The sequence below is a fragment of the Bufo bufo genome, chromosome 3 (assembly GCF_905171765.1).
Source record: "Bufo bufo chromosome 3, aBufBuf1.1, whole genome shotgun sequence".
In the NCBI taxonomy this organism is placed as follows: Eukaryota; Metazoa; Chordata; class Amphibia; order Anura; family Bufonidae; genus Bufo; species Bufo bufo.
In genome coordinates, this window is record NC_053391.1 from 224,252,327 (window position 1) to 224,272,916 (window position 20,590).

The window sequence follows — 20,590 nt, forward strand, 5'->3', positions numbered from 1 at the left end:
CTGCTTTGCACACTCTTGGCATTCTCTTGATGAGCTTCAAGAGGTATTCCCCTGAAATGGTTTTCACTTCACAGGTGTGCCCTGTCAGGTTTAATAAGTGGGATTTCTTGGGGTTTAATAAGTGGGATTCTATAAATGGGGTTGGGACCATCAGTTTCGTTGAGGAGAAGTCAGGTGGATACACAGCTGATAGTCCCTACTGAATAGACTGTTTAGAATATGTATATGGCAAGAAAAAAGCAGCTAAGTAAGAAAACAAGTGGCCATCATTACTTTAAGAAATGAAGGTCAGTCAGTCAGCTGAAAAATTGGGAAAACTTTGAAAGTAAGGGCTATTTGACCATGAAGGAGAGTGATGGGGTGCTGCGCCAGATGACCTGGCCTCCACAGTCACCGGACCTGAACCCAATCGAGATGGTTTGGGGTGAGCTGGACCGCAGAAGTGAGAGGCAAAAGGGCCAACAAGTGCTAAGCATCTTTGGGGTCTCCTTCAAGACTGTTGAAGCTCATCAAGAGAATGCCAGAGTGTGCAAAGCAGTACAAAGCAAAAGTTGGCTACTTTGAAGAACCTAGAATAGGACATAATTTTCTGTTGTTTCATCACTTGTTTGTTATGTATATAATTCCACATGTGTTAATTCATAGTTTTGATGCCTTCATAGTCATGAAAATGAATAAAACTCTTGAATGAGAAGGTGTGGTACCAAACTTTGGTCTGTACTGTAGATATTTTTTAATTTCCTGTTTAAACATCCTTGGACAGACTGAGTTGCATTGCACTGCATGTAATTTTATATATCTAGCCATCTCACCCCGCACACTAAGGATGCCAGTACTGTTGGACTTTCCCATGATATTCTCTGCAAAACAGGTGTAGTTGCCTTCATCTGCACGAGATATATTCTTCAAGATTAATGTTCCATTAGAAGTAACTGTGATCCTGTTAACAAAAGATATTAGATTCACTAATTGTATTATAATAATAATAATCTTTATTTATATAGCGCCAGCATATTCGGCAGCGCTTTACAATTCAGAGGTTCATGTACAAACAGTCATAAATAACATAGCAACAGAAAAGTCTATAATTATAACAAGAGGAATGAGGACCCGGCTCGCAAGAGCTTACAGTCTATGAGGAGATAGGGGTGACACAAAAGGTAAAAGTGCTTGTTTTGTTCAATGGTCCAACCATCTTGGGAGAATAGGGGAGCAGATTTAAAGCTGCATGAGCCAGTCAGCAGCCAATATATGAAGTGCTTCTGGGTGCATGGGTGCGGTGGAGAGTTTGCTGGAGGATCAGGTTCAGGAAATTATACATGGGCTATATATGGAGAGGAGTTAGATCAGGGGATGTGATAGGCCACCTTAAAAATGTGTTTTTAGGGAGTGCTTAAAACTGTGTATGTTGTGATTTAGCCTGATTTCTTAGCGTAGGTCATTCCAGAGAACCAGTGCAGCTTGGGAGAAGTCTTGGAGCCGGGAGTGAGAGGTTTGGATTATGGTGGAAGTCAGTCGCAAGTCATTGGCTGAATGGAGAGCACGGGTAGGGTTGTAGACAGAGATGAGGGAAGGGATGTAGGGGGGTGCGACACTGTGGAGAGCTTTGGGGGTGAGGACGAGCAGTTTAAATTGGATTCTATAGTGTACGGTCAACCAGTGCAATGACTGGCACAGAGTGGAGGCATCGGAGTAGTGGTTGGACAGATAGGTGCTGCATTAAGAATAGATTGGAGAGGGGAAAGTCTGGTGAGGGGGAGGCCAATTAAAAGGGAGTTACAGTAATCAAGGCGGGAATGGATCAGGGCACCAATGAGAGTTTTTATTGTTTCCATAGTCAGAAAAGGGGCGGATTCTAGACATGTTTTTCAGGTGCAGGCGACATGAGCGGGAGAGAGATTGGATGTAGGGGGTGAAGGAAAGATCAGTGTCAAACGTCACCTCGAGACAGCAGGTCTGCTGACTAGGAGTGATGATGGTGTCGCACACTGAGAGGGAGATATCAGGTCTTGGTAGGTTAGTAAATGGAGAGAACACAAGAAGTTCAGTTTTTGAAAGATTTCGTTTCAGATAGAGAGAAGACATGATATTAGAGACGGCGGAGAGACAGTCACCGGTGTTCTGTAATACAGCAGGGGTGATGTCAGGGGATGACTTGTATAGTTGTGTATCATCAGCATAGAGATGGTACTGGAGACCAAATCTACTGATGCTCTTTCCTATTAGGGCTGTGTACAGAAAGAAGAGGAGAGGGCCTAGGACTAAACCCTGAGGAACCCCAACAGCAAGAGGGAGAGGAGAAGAAGTAGAGCCAGCGAATGATACACTGAAAGAGCGGCCAGACACATAGGAAGAAAACCAGGAGAGGACATGGATTGGAGCATGGTGAGTAGGAGATGGTGGTCTACAGTGTCAAAAGCTTCAGAGAGGTCGAGGAGATGAGCATAGAGTGGTCACCGTTGTGTTTTGCGGTCAGGAGGTAATTTGTCACGTTATAATTAATTAATTAAATAAATAAATTGTATTAATAATTAATACATTATAAATGAATAAATAATATATTAAATATTATAATTACTATGGACACTGCTCCAGTTTAACAGATTTTTTTGTTAAACCTAATCTTATTTATTATACGGGTGCCGTCAGTTTTTACTCCAGTTTTTACTGGGAACTGGTTGCTTGTCCCTTTTTTTTTTTGCAACTTTTTAAAACGTTGCAGATGATCTGGCTGAAAATTTTATTCAGTTTGGAAAACATCTGTTAAATTTGTCGCAAATCCTACTCCACCGACAAAACACTAAATTTTTCTGGGGCAAAGCCTTTCATACATTACCCCCTAAGTTTACACTTCTAGACAGTATTAGTAAATCTGTCCCATTGTGTTTTACATAAAAAAAAAAATCCTGTCCAAAAATGATAAATAAAACTGCCTAGAATGCTAGGGATTCTCTGACACTCCTGTTCCGATAATGCCTGGTCCCTGCCTTCCTGATCCAGTAATGATGTGTCAACACAGGGGCATGTGACCAATAAAACCAATTTACTGGTGTTGGAGTGGTGGGGGATCTGTGGGGTATTTTTTATTTCACAGCATTCTGGCTAGACATTTTTTTCTCTACCTGGAAAACATTTTTACTCTTTGCTTTTGAGGTATCCATTACCTCCATACCTGCTACTGTTGCGTAGAAGTTCAGTCCCTTTACTCCATAGGATGACTGGGGTTGGGGCAGCCCGTGGGTTACAATGGATCGTGATTTCTCCACCACGAGCTGCAGGAATCAGGGGTTTCACTGGTGACAGACGGAAGTCAGGGGCCATAGCTTCATGGCAAAGGTACAAAAAAGGACACGGTAAGTATTATTTGGTAGACAGGTAGACATGACTATACAGCAGGTATAATGGAGGTATAATCTATGTATACATTAAGACTAGTTTTTCATGGGGTGGTACTCTTCAGTTTCTAATTATTTTATAATGATGGACGCCATGATATAACTCAACAAGCCTAAATTATTAGGGTTCTTCCTGTTCTGCTGGTGTCCATTGTATGACAAATCATAAGCTGCAACACAGATGTAAACAGGGTCTTAGGGGGAGTTAGAGAAAATGGTTGTTGGCTAACAGTTATCTGTATGGACAACTTTAGAGTGGAATAAATTGTGTGCCATAGCAAGTGTAGTGCACACAGGAGTGTTTCTTAGTCTTAATCAGATACATTCTTGAAATATGAGTAGACCAGAGAGAGAAATAATCTCCACTGCTACCAGTACATTATTATTATTAGCAGTAGTAGAATTAATACTACATTACACCGCCATCTTGTGGCCAAGATGATTATTGCATAATTCATTTATAAACCTACTTTATTGCTAAAGAATATGTGGCCTCATTGGAGCAACACAATGCATTTTCTTGTAGTTTTCTGCATATCAACAATAATGTTTCTCATGCTCTCTCTTTAAGCATGAGTTCCTTGCTGAGATATTAGGAAAAAAAAGTGCTAATATTAAACGGATTATCCCTTTTTAATATGGCAATGTCAAGAAGCGCCTAGTCAATGTCCTGTTATTGTTATCTGCCATTTCTTACTTTGAACAGTTAGCTCTGCGCCTGTGTAAATGGTGCCATGCTTGTTTCCTGCTACACACTGGTACATGCCCGAGTCTTGTGGATCCAAATTGGTGATTTTCAGCTGCCCGTTGCTCACTTCCATTCGTGCCTGTTCCAAGGTGGAAACATATTTCCTATAAGGGCATGTTCATCTTATATTGCGTTCATTCATTTCTCAATATCACAGTTTTTCTAAAAGATGACGCTATGCATACTGTTACAATGGCTACTTTACCACAACAGGAAGATGTTATGTGAGCGTGAAAATAATTTTTGTAGCCTTTTGTAAATGGCAATTTGCCCATTCTCACACTTTTCTTGCGTTTTTCTTTAAGGAGTTGTCTCACTTCAGCAAATGGCATTTGTAATACCCCAGTGTGGTATTACCATTCCTACACCCTGCTACGGTCTCTAATGATCTACCATTAGTGTCATCTGTGTATTTATTCCAGGTCCTCTTACACTGTGCATTAATTGTTCTGCTATGTAACTGTTATTTGTTGTATTACATGTCATATGTCTGGTTCACCAGCATTGCGAGGGGGTCAACAGCCAAAGGCTGTACTCCAAAGGTACAGAAAAATCCTAAAGTCCAGCGACTAAACTAAAGCAGACTATTTGTCCACCTTCACCATTACTCTACTTTATTGCTTCGGAGCCTAACCATGGGGAGTGACGGTATCCAGGTAGGTAGTAGAGTGAAGAACCGCACTCAATCAATTGTCTCTGGTGCCAATCAAGGACTGCGAGCAGTCAGTAAACATGAAATGAAAATTGCGGCACTCAGATACTGGATTATTGCGTACAAAACTTTTTTATTTTTTCATTTTGTCAAGCATTTAGCAGTGATTCATCCAAAACAGCCCAATTTTAGATCCTTGGTGCAAACAGTGGATTTGAGACCAGACGTTTCGGTCGTGACAGACCTTCATCAGTGGTCACATATTTTATCTGAAATAATACATGGTGCGAGACATAAGTTTGGCATCAAAAAAAACTGAAAATACTTGTTCTTTTACATAAAAAAATGAAATTTTTTACATATATATATATACACAAATGTAGTTATCCAATATATTGTATAATATATAATTGACACTTAAGGGAACATGTTGCTGACGTCTCAGAGTGACGGAATGCATCAAGGCCGCACGATGCAGGTTATAGTTAGATGGATGTCCCATCATGATAAACAGCTACAATAAGGTAAATATAGGTCATGACAAAATGATGTAGCTACCAAATTATCTAATATATCCATCGTCATATCTAGCATAGTACAAAGCATAAATGTGGAGCGATGAGGTGATAACCTTCATGAAATGTGGCCCCTCCTATGGTATTGATGGTAAGTACGGTCTAGGTACATAGAGGGTCACAGTATATATTGTTAGTATTGACATCATAAATTATAATATGCAATGTGGCACGGAATGTATGAGTTGTAGCGTGCACCCACAACATGGTTTGTGAGGTATTGAGGCAATGCAATATTAGGTATACATATTATTACACGTAGTCTAAGGTATTGTGCATGTGTGTGCACGCCCCCATCCATACATGCGTGCCACTGTACATGTGTTAGACAAGATCAATCAAAGTGGTGGATGTTAAATCCTGTAGGAGATCTCCTACAGGATTTAACATCCACCACTTTGATTGATCTTGTCTAACACATGTACGGGGGCACGCATGTATGGATGGGGGCGTGCACACACATGCACAATACCTTAGACTACGTGTAATAATATGTATACCTAATATTGCATTGCCTCAATACCTCACAAACCATGTTGTGGGTGCACGCTACAACTCATACATTCCGTGCCACATTGCATATTATAATTTATGATGTCAATACTAACAATATATACTGTGACCCTCTATGTACCTAGACCGTACTTACCATCAATACCATAGGAGGGGCCACATTTCATGAAGGTTATCACCTCATCGCTCCACATTTATGCTTTGTACTATGCTGGATATGACGATGGATATATTAGATAATTTGGTAGCTACATCATTTTGTCATGACCTATATTTACCTTATTGTAGCTGTTTATCATGATGGGACATCCATCTAACTATAACCTGCATCGTGCGGCCTTGATGCATTCCGTCACTCTGAGACGTCAGCAACATGTTCCCTTAAGTGTCAATTATATATTATACAATATATTGGATAACTACATTTGTGTATATATATATATGTAAAAAATTTCATTTTTTTATGTAAAAGAACAAGTATTTTCAGTTTTTTTGATGCCAAACTTATGTCTCGCACCATGTATTATTTCAGATAAAATATGTGACCACTGATGAAGGTCTGTCACGACCGAAACGTCTGGTCTCAAATCCACTGTTTGCACCAAGGATCTAAAATTGGGCTGTTTTGGATGAATCACTGCTAAATGCTTGACAAAATGAAAAAATAAAAAAGTTTTGTACGCAATAATCCAGTATCTGAGTGCCGCAATTTTCATTTCAGGTATCCAGGTAGGAGCATCGTTACACGCACAGAAATTATTAAGGGCCGCACCACACCAATCGGCATTCCTAGAAACCTGCGACATGATCAGCCCTGGGGGACGGCACGTTGCACATTTATCATGTAGACAAAGTTAATACCAGGCATATAGTAACGTATTGTGATTGTCCATATTGCCTCCTTTGCTGGCTTGATTTATTTTTCCATTGCATTATACACTGCTGGTTTACATGGTTTTGACCAACCTGCAATACAGCAGCGGTGGCCATGCTTGTACACTATAGGAAAAAGTGCTGGCCTATGTGCGGTCCCGCGGTCTCAGCCACCAGAGAGGCAATATGGACAATCACAATACATTAGTAAGTGCCTGGTGTTAACTTTGTCTACATGATAAATGCCATTTGCTGAAGTGAAACAACCCTTTTACATGTTCTTCCTACTGACTTCATTGCAAAAAAAAAGTATAAATTGAGCTGAATATAATTCAGTTTTGGAAAATTTCCCAGCACTTCCTATAACACCACTCCCCAAATTTCCTGTGGTTTGTTCAGCAGAACTTCACTGTCTACATACATACCACATGTACATACCTCATACATACCTGGTTGGCCTGAAGGCAGCCATTGAAACATGTCTTTGATCTTGTTTGCCTCACCTGTGATGTCAATGCTTTTCCATCTTTCAACCAGCGAATTGTAGGTCGAGGTTTTCCTGATGCTGCACAGTTCCATAGAAGGTCAGATCCAATTTTGGCCTCTGTGTCAGAGATAATTTGGAGCCACTCTGGTTGTGCTGTCAAGAAAAAAGAAAGTAATACATGAAACCCAGGGGGAGTATGCAGATCGATAGGACCCCATAGCAAAACTTAATATGGGCCCTCCCCACCCCACCTAGTTCCCAGTATGCATGCTTCAAACACTCTACGAATGCAAAGTACAGGCCCCCGGATTTCTGATGAAGTTACGATTTTTTAATTAAGTGCAACTTTTTTTAATGAAAGAAAATTATAATAAAAAAGTTGCCCTCCTTTTTATCCATTTTATACAACTTCTATATCAGGGAAAAGTGCAACAAGTACTTCATAAATATGCAGCTCACTCTGAAGACCATATTTCTCAATGTATTTACACCAGGGAAGTGGAATAAATACATTGATAAATCTCCTGCTTCACTTTCCACTATATATTACAGATCTGTCTGCCTGCAGCCACCACTAGGGGGAGCTCAGCAGATAGGAATTTAGACAGTTACTATTGCCTTGAATGGAACCTGTACATAATCTCTTTGTACTGAGATCCCCCTAGTGATAGCTGATGGAAAATGCAGTGAATCTATGTTGGCAACAGGAGAAGCAGTTCAGCACCGGGCCCCTTCTCTCTCCAGGCCCCATAGCCGTTGTATGGTCTGCCTCTATGGTAGGTACACTATTGATGAATCCACACACAAGGGAAAGGATCCATGCTGGACGTTCATACAGGCACTGCTGTATTCTAATATACCTAATATTTCTAAAATTTGAAATACCCCTGGTCTATTCTGGAGAAAAATGAATTCATCTGACATCAGACTAGTTGACAAATGATGTTGGTAATGTTATTGCTTGGTAAAGATTTAAAAGTGGAATATGGATCATTTTCCCAGAGTTATTGTAAGTTTGATTTTCTGGCTAGCAAGAAATGTGAGAAACTTGACTCTCATTTTAAAAATGATAGAGGCATTAATTTCATGGAAAAATCAAGAATTGACCTCTTACCTTGCACTATCACACGTCCTTGGTAGGTATCCCTGCCTTTAGAGTTTTCAGCTTCACACTCATAGGTTCCATCGTCGTCAAAGCTGACACTTTCAATATGCAGAATAGGGTCTGAAGCAAACCACTGAGGGGGCTGTGATGTGTCTACCTTCCTCCATCGAATACGAGGCACTGGGCTAAAAGTGATATTCCATGTTGTAAAAGAACACTACATAAGACCAGTCCTGGCTAGTTTCCTTATACACTCTGGTATATTTATATACAGTATATGTGGATATACTCTTTATGACAGATGTCTATATAGAACAGTAAAGAGTAAATATGACATTCTAGTGGAGATGTAGGTGGAGCCCATGGAACAAGACTTTCACAGTTTATCTTGTACTCCCATTAAATCAATATCTAAGAACAGGCATTTCCATGTGTTTCCACATAAAAAATTAAAGCTACTTACTTTCCAAAGGCAAAGCATTCCAATGTAACTGACTGCCTGGACAGAGTATATGTCTCCCCTGGGAAGCGCACTTTAATACTGGGAGCATACAACCGTGGTTCTGCTGTAAGATAAAATAGCTATATTTAATTATATTATTTATTGAACTCATTTATTACACTGATTATATTATTAGTTTAATAATCTCCCGGATCTCAAAACCTGAATTAAAAATGCAGATTGGAAAGTAGCCTAACTGGTATATCATTTTTTTCAAAAAGAAATAGTAAAGGTGATCATAAGAAACTCTTCTGCTCCATTAATTTCACTGCCCAGATCCATCTTCAGTGAAGACAGGCTGCCTGCTCACTGAAGGATCAGATTAAATAGAAGTATATGGAGAAGGAGAAGGGAGGGGCTTCTGCAGAGTGTGGCAGAAGGAGAGATATTGACAGAGAGACCGCTGCTGGTTCGTAAGTGATTTACTGTCTTAATTAACTGCTGGATTTACATCTAAACAGTTTAGTTCTGCTGTGTAATGACCTCCATTACTTCTGCTGCTTCTGAGGTTTACAATGTCCTGGGTATTTGAACTATAGACAGACTGCAAAGGGAAAAACTGCTTAGAAAATGCCATTTACAAGGTATATAATGGCCAGAAATAGTTACATTTTAAATGTTCGAGCTAATTTTAAAATTTGGCTTGGAATATTCATATCTGTAAGTATAAAGATATACACATTGACCTAATAACACCAGGGTGTCATGTAGGGTCATTCCATCAATACTGAATACATTCTGCAGTAGTAAACCATTAAAAAGGTATATGAAGTACTGTATATCAACATATGGGTGGGGGCGTGGATTTATAAAATGTGGTGCAAAGGAAAACTGGCTTAGGCTACTTTCACACTGGCGGCAGCCTTCTCCGGCAGGTGAACAGTAACTACATGTCGTAGTTTTATTCCGGCCGCCTCTCGGCATGTTTGCCGGGCTGCCGCCGGAACTCTGGCCCACCCCCATTATAGTCAATGGGGCCGGAGCGGACCTCCGGTGGCACGCGTGCATTAGAGGCAGCACGGATCCGGCACGCTGTTCACCTGCCGGAGACTGCCACCAGGGTGAAAGTAGCCTTAGTTGCTCATAGCAAAGCATATCAGATTCGACCTCTCATTTTTCACAGTTCCTTAGGGAAATGAAAATTGGAATCTGATTGGTTGCTATGGTCAACTAAGCCAGTTCTACTTTACACCAGTTTTAATTCAACACTTAATTTGGTTCTTATACTTTAAGGGTGACTAACTTTTCACAAAATTTGATATGTCTTAGAGATTTAATAAAAGTCTTGATCAGTGGGGATCTGAGTGCTGAGATCCCCATCTATTTCTAGAATGAGGTGAGAGAAGCACTAACATATTGTGCTCCCTCTCCCTGCTGCACGAGACAGCCTCATCAGAAGCCTATAAGCCCGTCTCAATTCTGCCATCATCGGCGAGGAGAGAGAGCGCAATATGTGAGTGCTTCTCACTCCGTGTGCTAGGTTTTTAGGTCCTGGAATTTATACACCTGTGGTAATGGGACTGAATGAAACACAATGATTAATAGGTGTGTCCCAATACTTTTGTCCATATAGTGTATAATCAATGTTAAAGCCAACCGTAATAACACTAAGCTGTGAACCCAGCCCCTCGCACAATCCCTTTAATTCATGATTTATGGTTGACCTTGCTGATACACTGATCTACAACTAACCTTCTGGAGTAATACTAAGTTGAGTAAAGCTGCTGTAAACACTTTTGGTTGTAAATGCAATGTGGCTGGTGGTCAGACAGGAATATCCCCCTTCATCCTGGGCGTCAATCTGTGCAATGTACAAGTTTCCAGTCACCTGAGACACAAATCGCCTGCTATCAGTGGGCAGAAACACTGGAAACTCATTCAGTAGCCATCTGTATGACAAACCTGTAAGACATTTAGAGAAAAGTAAAATATTTCCAGAGATCAGTTAAATCACGTCTGAGAAATTTATAAGCTGAGATCATGAATTCTCTATACCATATATTGGTTGGGCAGTTAGTGCTGCCATAGATAATGTCATGTAATATGTCCTACATATTCTCCACTCATTCTAGCAGCAAATCCAGTGTTTCCACACCAAAATTTGCAGCAAATACAGAGTGCTTCCACATTGAAATCTGCAGCAAATCCAGTGTTTTCACATCGAAATCTACAGCAAGTACAGTGATTCCACATCGAAATCTGCAGCAAATCCAGTGTTTCCACATCAAAATCTGCAGCAAATTCAAAGTGGTTCCACATTGAAATCTGCAGCAAATCCAGTGTTTCCACACCAGAATCTGCAGCAAATCCACAATCTTTTCACACAACGATCTGCAGCAAATTCACAATGTTTTCATGCCAAATTCTGTAGCAAATTCAATGTTTTTTTACACCGAAATCCACTGGGTTTGGTGCAGAATTTGCTACTGTGGATTTCATCAAGATCTGCAGTGAACTCGCTATGTGGCTGCACCCATAACTTTTGCACTAGTGCTCAGTAGCTACAGGAGCTCAATGGGAAAGAGGCAGCTGTGTTGGGGGAGAAGATGGCTAGAAGGTTGGAGGAGTGTTTAAACTAGGGACTGGGGGAGGTTAATTACGTTATAGGATAGGAAGATAGTGCAGATAGAGACCGGGGGTGAGGTAATGGGACTGGGGGGGGGAATGGAAGGAGGGACTAGAACAGCTCAGAAGGAAAGGTGTAGGGTACAAAATATACATAAACCTCTCAATTATATGTATACCAATGCCAGAAGCCTGACTAATAAAACTGGAAAACTGGAATTAGTGATGTTTGAGGAGAAATATGACATAGTGGGAATAACTGAGACATGGCTGGACGCTAGCTATGACTGGGCAGTTAATGTACAAGGTTACAGTCTGTTTAGAAAGGATCGTCAAAACCCGAGGGGGTCATGTCTAAAGCCCACAGTCCGCGAAGATATAAGTGAGGGACATGAACATGTGGAGTCACTGTGGGTAGAAATACATGGAGGCAAAAACAAAAAATAAAATACTAATAGGAGTAAACCACCTAATATTCCAGAGTCCACAGAAAATCTACTACTAAACTAGATAGACGAGGCGGAAGATCATAATGAGGTTGTTATTTTGGGGGACTTCAACTACCCAGATATAGACTGGGAAACTGAAACCTATATATCTCATAAAGGAAACAGGTTCTTGGCAATAACCAAAGATAATTACCTTTCCCAACTGGTTCAGGACCCGACTAGAGGGATGGCCATACTGGACTTAGTATTAATCAATAGACCTGACAGAACAATAGACGTGCAGGTTGGGGGACACCTGGGAAATAGTGACCATAAAGTAATAACCTTCCAATTGTCATTCAAAAGAGTGTTTCTTCAGGGAGGAACAAAAATACTAAACGTCAAAAGAGCAAAATTTAGCCAACTAAGAGAGGCCATAGGCCTAACTAACTGGGACAAAGTCCTCAAAAATAAAAATACATCCACAAAATGGGATATTTTTACAAGCATCCTAAAATCTAATTGTGAGAGGTACATACCTTATGGGAATAAAAGGTTAAGGAACAAGAAAAAAACAATGTGGATAAATAGAACTGTAAAGAAAGCAATAAATGACAAAAAGAAAGCATTTAAATCACTAAAACAGGAGGGTAGCGAGGGAGCACTGAAAAACTATAATGAAAAAAATATATAATATGTAAAAAACAAATAAAAGCAGTCAACCTAAAGACCAAGAGATTAATTGCCAAAGAGAGTAAAACTAACCCTAAAATGTTCTTCAATTACATAAATGGTAAAAAGTATGAATCTGAAGGTGTCGGCTCTTTACAGAGTAATGAGGCAGAGTTGCAGAGAGCGACGAGGAGAAAGCAAAGCTGTTAATTATTTTTTCTCTCCACTATATTCACTGAGGAAAATAAACTGTCAGATAAAATGCAGAATGTAAAAGTAAATTCCCCATTAAAAGTGCCCTGTCTGACCCAGGAAGAAGTACAGCGGCGTCTTAAAAAAGATTAAAATAGACAAATCGCCCGGAAACTATAGTCCAGTAAGTTTAACATCTGTCGTGGGTAAACTGTTTGAAGGTTTTCTAAGAAATGCTATCTTGGAGTTCCTCAATGAAAATAAGCAAGTAACGTCATATCAGCATGGCTTCATGAGGGATCGGTCATGTCAAACTAATTTAATAAGTTTCTATGAGGAGGTAAGTTCTAGACTTGACAGCAGTGAATCAATGGATGTCGTATATCTGGCCTTCTCCAAAGCATTTGACACTGTACCGCATAAAAGGTTAGTATATAAAATGAGAATGCTCGGACTGGGAGAAAATGTCTGTATGTGGGTAACTGGCTCAATGATAGAAAACAGAGGGTGGTTATTAACGGTACACACTCAGATTGGGTCACTGTCACTAGTGGAGTACCTCAGGGGTCAGTATTGGGCCCTATTCTCTTCAATATATTTATTAATGATCTTGTAGAAGGCTTGCACAGTAAAATATTAATTTTTGCAGATGACACTAAACTGTGTAAAGTAATTCACACGGAAGAGGATAGTATACTGCCACAGATGGATCTGGATAGATTGGAGGCTTGGGCAGATAAGTGGCAGATGAGGTTTAACACTGACAAATGTAAGGTTATGCACGTGGGAAGGAATAATGCAAGTTACCCGTACATACTAAATGGTAAAACATTGGGTAACTCTGTCATGGAAAAGGATCTAGGAATTTCAGTGAACAGCAAATTAAGCTGTAAAAACCAGTGTCAAGCAGCTGCTGCCAAGGCCAATAAGATAATGGCATGCATCAAAAGGGGCATAGATGCCCGTGATTAGAACATAGTCCTGCCAATTTACAAATCACTAGTCAGACCACACATGGAATACTGTATACTAGTGTTCATTGAGCACCAAAGTGCTCTGGTAGAACACTTTGGGATGCTCGGGTGCTCTACAGAAGTCAATGGGAGAAACCGAGCATTAAACCAGGCACCCCCTGCTCTGAAGAGGGGAGGGTGCCAGGTCCCACTGAGGTCTATGCCGAGATTTGAACTTGCAAACTTCTACATTAGAGGTAAGGACCTTAACCACTCAGCTATAAAGCTGAATCATAAACTGTGTCAGAAAAACCTCACAGTAGTTTGTCATGTAGTAAGTATTCCTATACAGCAGAAGTATCATTTTATATTTCACTGCAGGTTAACATGTAGCTGTATAGTGTAGTGGTTAAAGTTCTTGGCTCTAATGTAGAAGTTTGTGAGTTCAAATCCCGGCATGTTATAAATTCTTATATTCTGTGTAGTAAAGCACTCAGTCCAAGTTAATGGGCCATCAGTCAAGTTATACTACAGATGTAGCAATCCTCATCTTAATTCTTAACGAGTTATGTAAACAATGGCAAGAAACTTTTAATTGACTTTTTCAGTAGCTTTTAATAGCTTTTGTGACATTATATCACGCTCACGTTTAGAACTGCTCCATCTATACCTTGGGATGCTTCTCTGCCAGTACAGTCTTCTAAATATACCCCAACTGTGCCAGCTACACTTGTGCTTTCATTGTAATGAAACTAGTCATACATGCTTTTCTATCTAGCATAAGTATTCTAGATAATTCTTTTATATCTTAAAATCTACAGAGGCACAAAATAGGTTGTTGTTTTGTATTGTTAACAAAAAGCATCAAACTGTAAAGTATGAGAAAGCATATTTTTACATTTTTGCATTTTTTTCCCCTTTACAGGGCAGGGCAGACACCCCTAGTGCCATCAGTGAATTCATTTACCCATTGGAATATTTGAGACTTCCAGCGATAGGACTCTAGGGTCAGCAGATGTTCAGGGATGTACCTCTCAGCATGAGATGGTACACCCGCTATGTGGCTGCAAGGATTAGCAGGTGACTAGGCCTTTCTCTTTGTTCTATCACTTTATTTCATTCCCTAAGCTCCTGCCATCTCCATTTGTATTGTATCATTTTGAAGGGCATAGCAAGAGGGCTGCAGCCAAAAGAACAATATATGAAGTGTCACGTCTGGGTGAATACAATAAGATCCGGACGCCTTTAGATGGTTAATACACAAGGGCAAGGGTTTGGTAATTTCTGATGCTCATCATCATTTCCAAGCTGTCGCTCATCCATATCACATATGCCCTACTAACGGTAAATACACAAAGCATACACTGACTGGAAATATAATGGCATCACAGTTTATGAAACAGGATATGATGAGTTGGTGACATTAAGATGGACAAACAGGAAATGTATTCTGATCGATGGATTACCAGGGTAGTGCAGTGGAGGATTACATGGCAACATAACTCCCCATCCTTCTGTTGTTTTAACTGTATCTCTCTCCTCTGGTGGGAATTCATGTAAATCTGAGGCATAAGACAATGAAAAAAATATTATTCCTTGACTAACAATTCACCAACAAAGAGTCAATACATTGTACACTGATAATACAGGAAGGGTTACTTCTGGACACTCACATCCAAAGCGCAGAGAGGCTTCATTACTAAGCACTGTACCCCTTGGGTTAGTGGCTACACATTGATAGGTTCCTGTGTGCTTAGAATGTGTTGGGTTAGAGATGGCCAGGTTCCCTCCTACTAGTTGGTAACTGGAGTTTTCCATAAGATTGAGCTCTGTGCCATTCAGTTTCCACCTGTTGGTATACCAGAGAAGAACACATGTCGTTTCTGTGGCAATAAAGGCTTGTAATTACAAGTCAGTTGAAGCCATGGTCAGTGATCGTGTCCATATTATATTCAAATGGCTACATGTGTGATATATCTCCTGTTAATACCTGTATGTGGCAGGAGGAATGGCCCGGGCACGGCAAGCCAGGGTAAGTAGTTCTTCTGATCCCTCTGGAAACAACGTGTTCTGTGGCTGCTCCTCAAACACTGGTCCATATCCTCCACTTGATCCTTTGATCGGGTTAAAGGCTAATTGGAAATATAATTTATTTTTATATAGAACAGCAACAGTTATTTTGAGCTTTAAATAGGCCTAAATGTGTGTATTAATGATGGGTTTCTAGCTCTTGGAACAAACTTCAAAATAGCCATCACACAGATCACAAATGCCTCTTGTTCCATTAAGATCCATCAGTGCTGCAAAAATATTCTACTCAATTATGAATGTTTTTACCGCTATTTATAAGTTGGAATCTTATGTTTCTTGAGTAGAAACATGTGGAGGAAAGACTATCACTTAACCACACTAAATATGGTATATACTGTACAATATCCCCTTTTATAAAGTGTATGTCTATACAGAATATAAAAAAGTGCTATCACGTCTATACAGAATATAAAAAAGTCAATTGGACCTGCACTGAAAAGATAGAATTGTGACCAACGATCTTGTGTATACAGACTGGATTTCAGTTCCATTATGTAGTGTACATACTGGTCCTCTTCTTAGAGAAGATCACACCCCAAGAAGAACACTTTTCAATGCACTTTTTGGGTGGTCATCTTAAAGAGAAATTGTCTTTATCAATTGCTACCTTTGAATTGGCTTCCTAGTGAATGATAGTAAAACTTTTTTATTGATTAAATATGCTGATACAATGACAATTTTACCATCAGTTTCTGAGAAGCTTGTGCATTGGTGGCAACCAATATGACTGCATGTCCGGTTGTCACATTTGCAAAAATGGCCACCACATCAAAACAAAAATGACAATATGTCTGGACGTGAAATGAACATAATTACTTCTGATTTACTTATGGACAATTCTCTTTAAACATTCTTACATGCTAGTAATTATGTATCCATTAGTTCAGAATTTATCACTTGGGTTAAGTCAAATGTTCAATTATTTTTGCCACAATAAGAATTATCCTTTTATTGTGCAAAAGAAGTCTTTGCATATATACAGTTTCCACTATCTGAATATGTTCCAGACTCCATCCAATTCTTTTTCGTCTGTTATCACCCTTAAAGGGAGTCTGTCAGTGGTTTTGACCACCCCTCAAAACTCCTGATAGAGCTATATACGTAATGTGAAGAGCAGTGTACACAATTCTCAAGTGCTTAGGGGTTGTTCTCTTCAAGTGCAGAGCCTAGAGTTCTCTGTACTGAATGATTCCTAGGTCCTCCCTTCAGCCTATAAATGACAGCATCCAATCAAGAGTTTGCTAGAGCCATCACTCAGAGCAAAAAGGCCTTGGCACTGCACATGAGGAGAACACCCCTGGGCACTTGTGATCCTGGAGTCAGGAGCTTTATTTAGGTATGTGTACACTACTCTTCCCTAAACTTTGCCAGCAATTCTGAGGGGTGGTCCAAACCACTGATAGACTTTCTTTAATAAAAATCTCCTGGCAAAGACAATTATAATCAATTGCTGTTTGGCTATAACATAATAGGGTAACCATAGGTTTCTATGGGGTTCTGCTATACCTCAGTATGTCTCCGATTTCATACAGAAACATATGAATCAACATATGGTAGCACCACTCAGCTCAGCTGTCCTATGGAACAACAGGAACTCCATGCACTCCAGTACAATCTACTAAATATGTTTCTGCCATGTGCAAGACATCTTAGGAAGATAATACAAAGAACAAATAGCAGACCATGTACAGTAAGTATATTATAATGAAAAAGAACTGATTAAAATTGAGGCAAGAAATAGAATGGTGAACTTACCTGAACAGCAGAGAAGAACAGAGGACAGGAAGAAGGCAGAGAAAGGAGGCAGCATGGTGCTTCTGGATAGGGAGGAAATAGACTTGTAAATGGAAAGTGGGAAGTCATACCGCATCAATTGATGCCTACTTATTTTTTAGTACAGTGATGCCACTTTGAGAAGACCACCCCTGACCTGATGTGACAGTTTTTTAATTCTCTTATATTTTGTGTATTGATCCTGTTCTCTGAGAGAATTTTTACTGCGAGTTTAGGTGGTTGTCTCAGAAAAGTTTCAAGGTATTATAATGAAAATGATATGACGCCCAAAGGCTCAAGCAGAAAATAGCACATTCTGTATGAAGATAGTGTAGGCTCCAGAATTTTCATGCAGAAGGTAGGCCATTGTGGAGGAACACTTTGTAGTCTCCAGATTTTACAAGCAGGAGATACTGTAGGCCATTTTGGAGGAACACGCTGCGGTCTCCAGAATTTAGAAGCAGAAAACAGACCATTCTGGAGAAACATATTATGGTCTCCAGAATTTACAAGCAGAAGATAGGCCATTCTATAGGAATGCAGTGCAGTCTCCAGAAGTGACAAGCAGGAGATAGGCCATTCTTGAGAAACACAGTGTAGTCTTCAGAATTAACAAGCAGAATATAGGGTATTCTGGAGGAACACAGAGTGGTCTACAGCATTTACACCAGATTTGACAAAACAAATGAAATGAACAGTCATACAAGTAGCTTCAATACGTGGTCAGGTTCACTTGACAGTGATGGCGCCTAATTCACTGATAATCATTGGAATAGGGAGTGAAAGTGAACATAAACTTTAAGGCAAAGAATAAGATCAGATGGACCTTCCTTCTTTAGAACACATATATTTGTAGAAGTTTTGTTGTCATTCTCAGTATGACATAAAGTTCATACATGATTTCAATTGTGAAAACATATGAAGACTCATAAGTGGAGACTCCATGTGGACAGAACCCTATCACTAAGTGCCTCACTTCCCCCGTGATCATTTATTGTTTCCATCTGCGGTGAGTGTTAAATGTATGACGACCTACTAGTGTTATTATAACTATCCATTAGGAATATTGCAGATGGATGCAAGCTCTAGGGATGGCCATGAGTAATCTGTACTATTTGATATTACTTTTGATCTTGTTTTGGAGATCGCTAAATATTAACAAACAATATTAACTTTGATTTATCAAAAGGGGAACAATTTCTACTTATAGCATGTACCTAGCGGCATAATAGGATTAGTACCGCAGATGTTTGTTGAGCCATATACTATTACTAAAATGCTTCGCTTTTTGACATATCGAAGTTAATATTGTTTGTTAATATTGATCAATTTCCTTTTCTAGTCTTGTCACACTCTGATTGTTCTATATAGCTCATAGATAAGTTATACCATTCATTACTTTATATGGATCACATGTGATTTTGCATGTTGATATTTGTTTGCACTTTATATGATATGTACTCTGATGAATGCCTTGTGGCCGAAAACATTCACAAATTGATGTATGTACTGGGAATCCACACAATAAAGATTGAACACTCTTGCTGCAACATAGTGGATTAAGGAGTCTTTCATTTCTCTACTTTTAAAATATGTCATTGTTTTTCCAGGTAATTTTTATAGTATCAAAAGCCAGTTAAATTAAATTGTAGGAATTCATCAGGACTGTTAAAAAATAAATTAAAATTAAAACCAGAAATGCTCCACATTCCTATAGGTTCCTGTAAAATAGTATCCATGTGTATTGTCACCTTCGCACCCAAGATTAGAGGTAGGCAACCTCCGGCTCTCCAGCTGTTGTGAAACTACAACTCCCAGCATGGATACTTGCCCTCCTCTTCTCTGAACTCTCATAGAAATGAATCGAGCATGATGGGAATTGTAGTGTCACAACAGCTGGAGTGCCAAGGGTTGCTGACCCTTGCCCTAGATGTTCAGTGTGTTAGATCCTGGTTGATTGTTTCCTCCTTCAGTACACATCACGCTTTGCTAAATACCTTAAATGGGGTTGTATGAAATATTAAAAAACTTGCTACTAAATGTGCAAAATTTTTATATATATATATATATATATATATATATATATATACTCACCTGTTATTCCCCGCCATTTCCATCACATCAGCTCCAGCCTCCTGGCGGTGTTTGTGTTCAAGCCTGCAGCGGTGACGTTGCGGCATGCAGCACGTGACCACTGCAGCCAATCACAGGCTTCAGCAGCCTCATGCCACACACATGTGGCCAAAACATTACGTCACAGCTGGGAGCTTTGGAGCGGTGAATATAATTTTTCTTAATTATTTTAAGGCTCTCACTATATTGCCATTACAAAAAGACAAAAAAATGAATAATTTGGACAACACATTTAAACTATCATATAATGTACCCATGTCTGTCTATCTATCTATTAACAATCTATCTATATCTATCTATTATCTATCTAAAAAAGCAAAATACCGCAGCACATCAAATAGTAATAATAAAAGGATAAATATATGTATTTTGGGACATTTTTTTCTATTGTGATATACATTTTTGTGTTTGTATAACTAATCAATTGTAAAGGTCCAGCGTTGGATACCTCTCCAAAATATTTTTGTTAGAACATATTTAGCTAATGGAAGGATTGTCCTTATGACCCATTCTCCATTACCAAAATCTGATAGTCACTTAGGGAAAACATAGGAAGTTATGCGCCTCTGCAGCAGGGACCCTTGGATGAACTATTTAAGTGGGATCAATAAATATAGTATGGACAGATTTTTTATAAAGTAAGAACAGTTGGGGTGGGCTTATACAGACTCCCATGCTCCTCAGTTTTAATGCAGGGATGGTCAGGTATGTGAGGTTACTTTCAACTAGAATGAATATGAGTTTCAGTATGGTTTGTGATATTTCATTCAGATCTATGAAGAGTCGGACCCTCATAGCTCTTCAGAATATATAGATTCTGTTCCACTTTTTGGTTATGTTTGAGTTGTCATTCTTGGTTAAAATAAACTAGCGACACCCCTTTCCCATGTTAAGTCTCCCACCTATACAGAACATACAGGAGTTCCTTAAAGA

General features: G+C 39.5%; 1 protein-coding gene across 1 annotated transcript in view; it reads right to left on the reverse strand.

Annotated features, from left to right (window-relative positions):
- The window catches only part of CNTN2 (contactin 2), an 88,885-nt gene that overhangs the window by 25,026 nt on the left and 43,269 nt on the right, over positions 1-20,590 (reverse strand). The window contains exons 2-11 of the mRNA XM_040422180.1: positions 15,651-15,792; positions 15,334-15,509; positions 15,127-15,222; positions 10,543-10,752; positions 8,812-8,914; positions 8,358-8,533; positions 7,260-7,396; positions 4,093-4,222; positions 3,173-3,323; positions 805-940 (exon numbers count right to left, since the gene is read on the reverse strand). Of these exons, the coding sequence (XP_040278114.1) occupies positions 805-940; positions 3,173-3,323; positions 4,093-4,222; positions 7,260-7,396; positions 8,358-8,533; positions 8,812-8,914; positions 10,543-10,752; positions 15,127-15,222; positions 15,334-15,509; positions 15,651-15,792 (1,457 nt within the window). The remainder of the gene's footprint in view (positions 1-804; positions 941-3,172; positions 3,324-4,092; positions 4,223-7,259; positions 7,397-8,357; positions 8,534-8,811; positions 8,915-10,542; positions 10,753-15,126; positions 15,223-15,333; positions 15,510-15,650; positions 15,793-20,590) is intronic.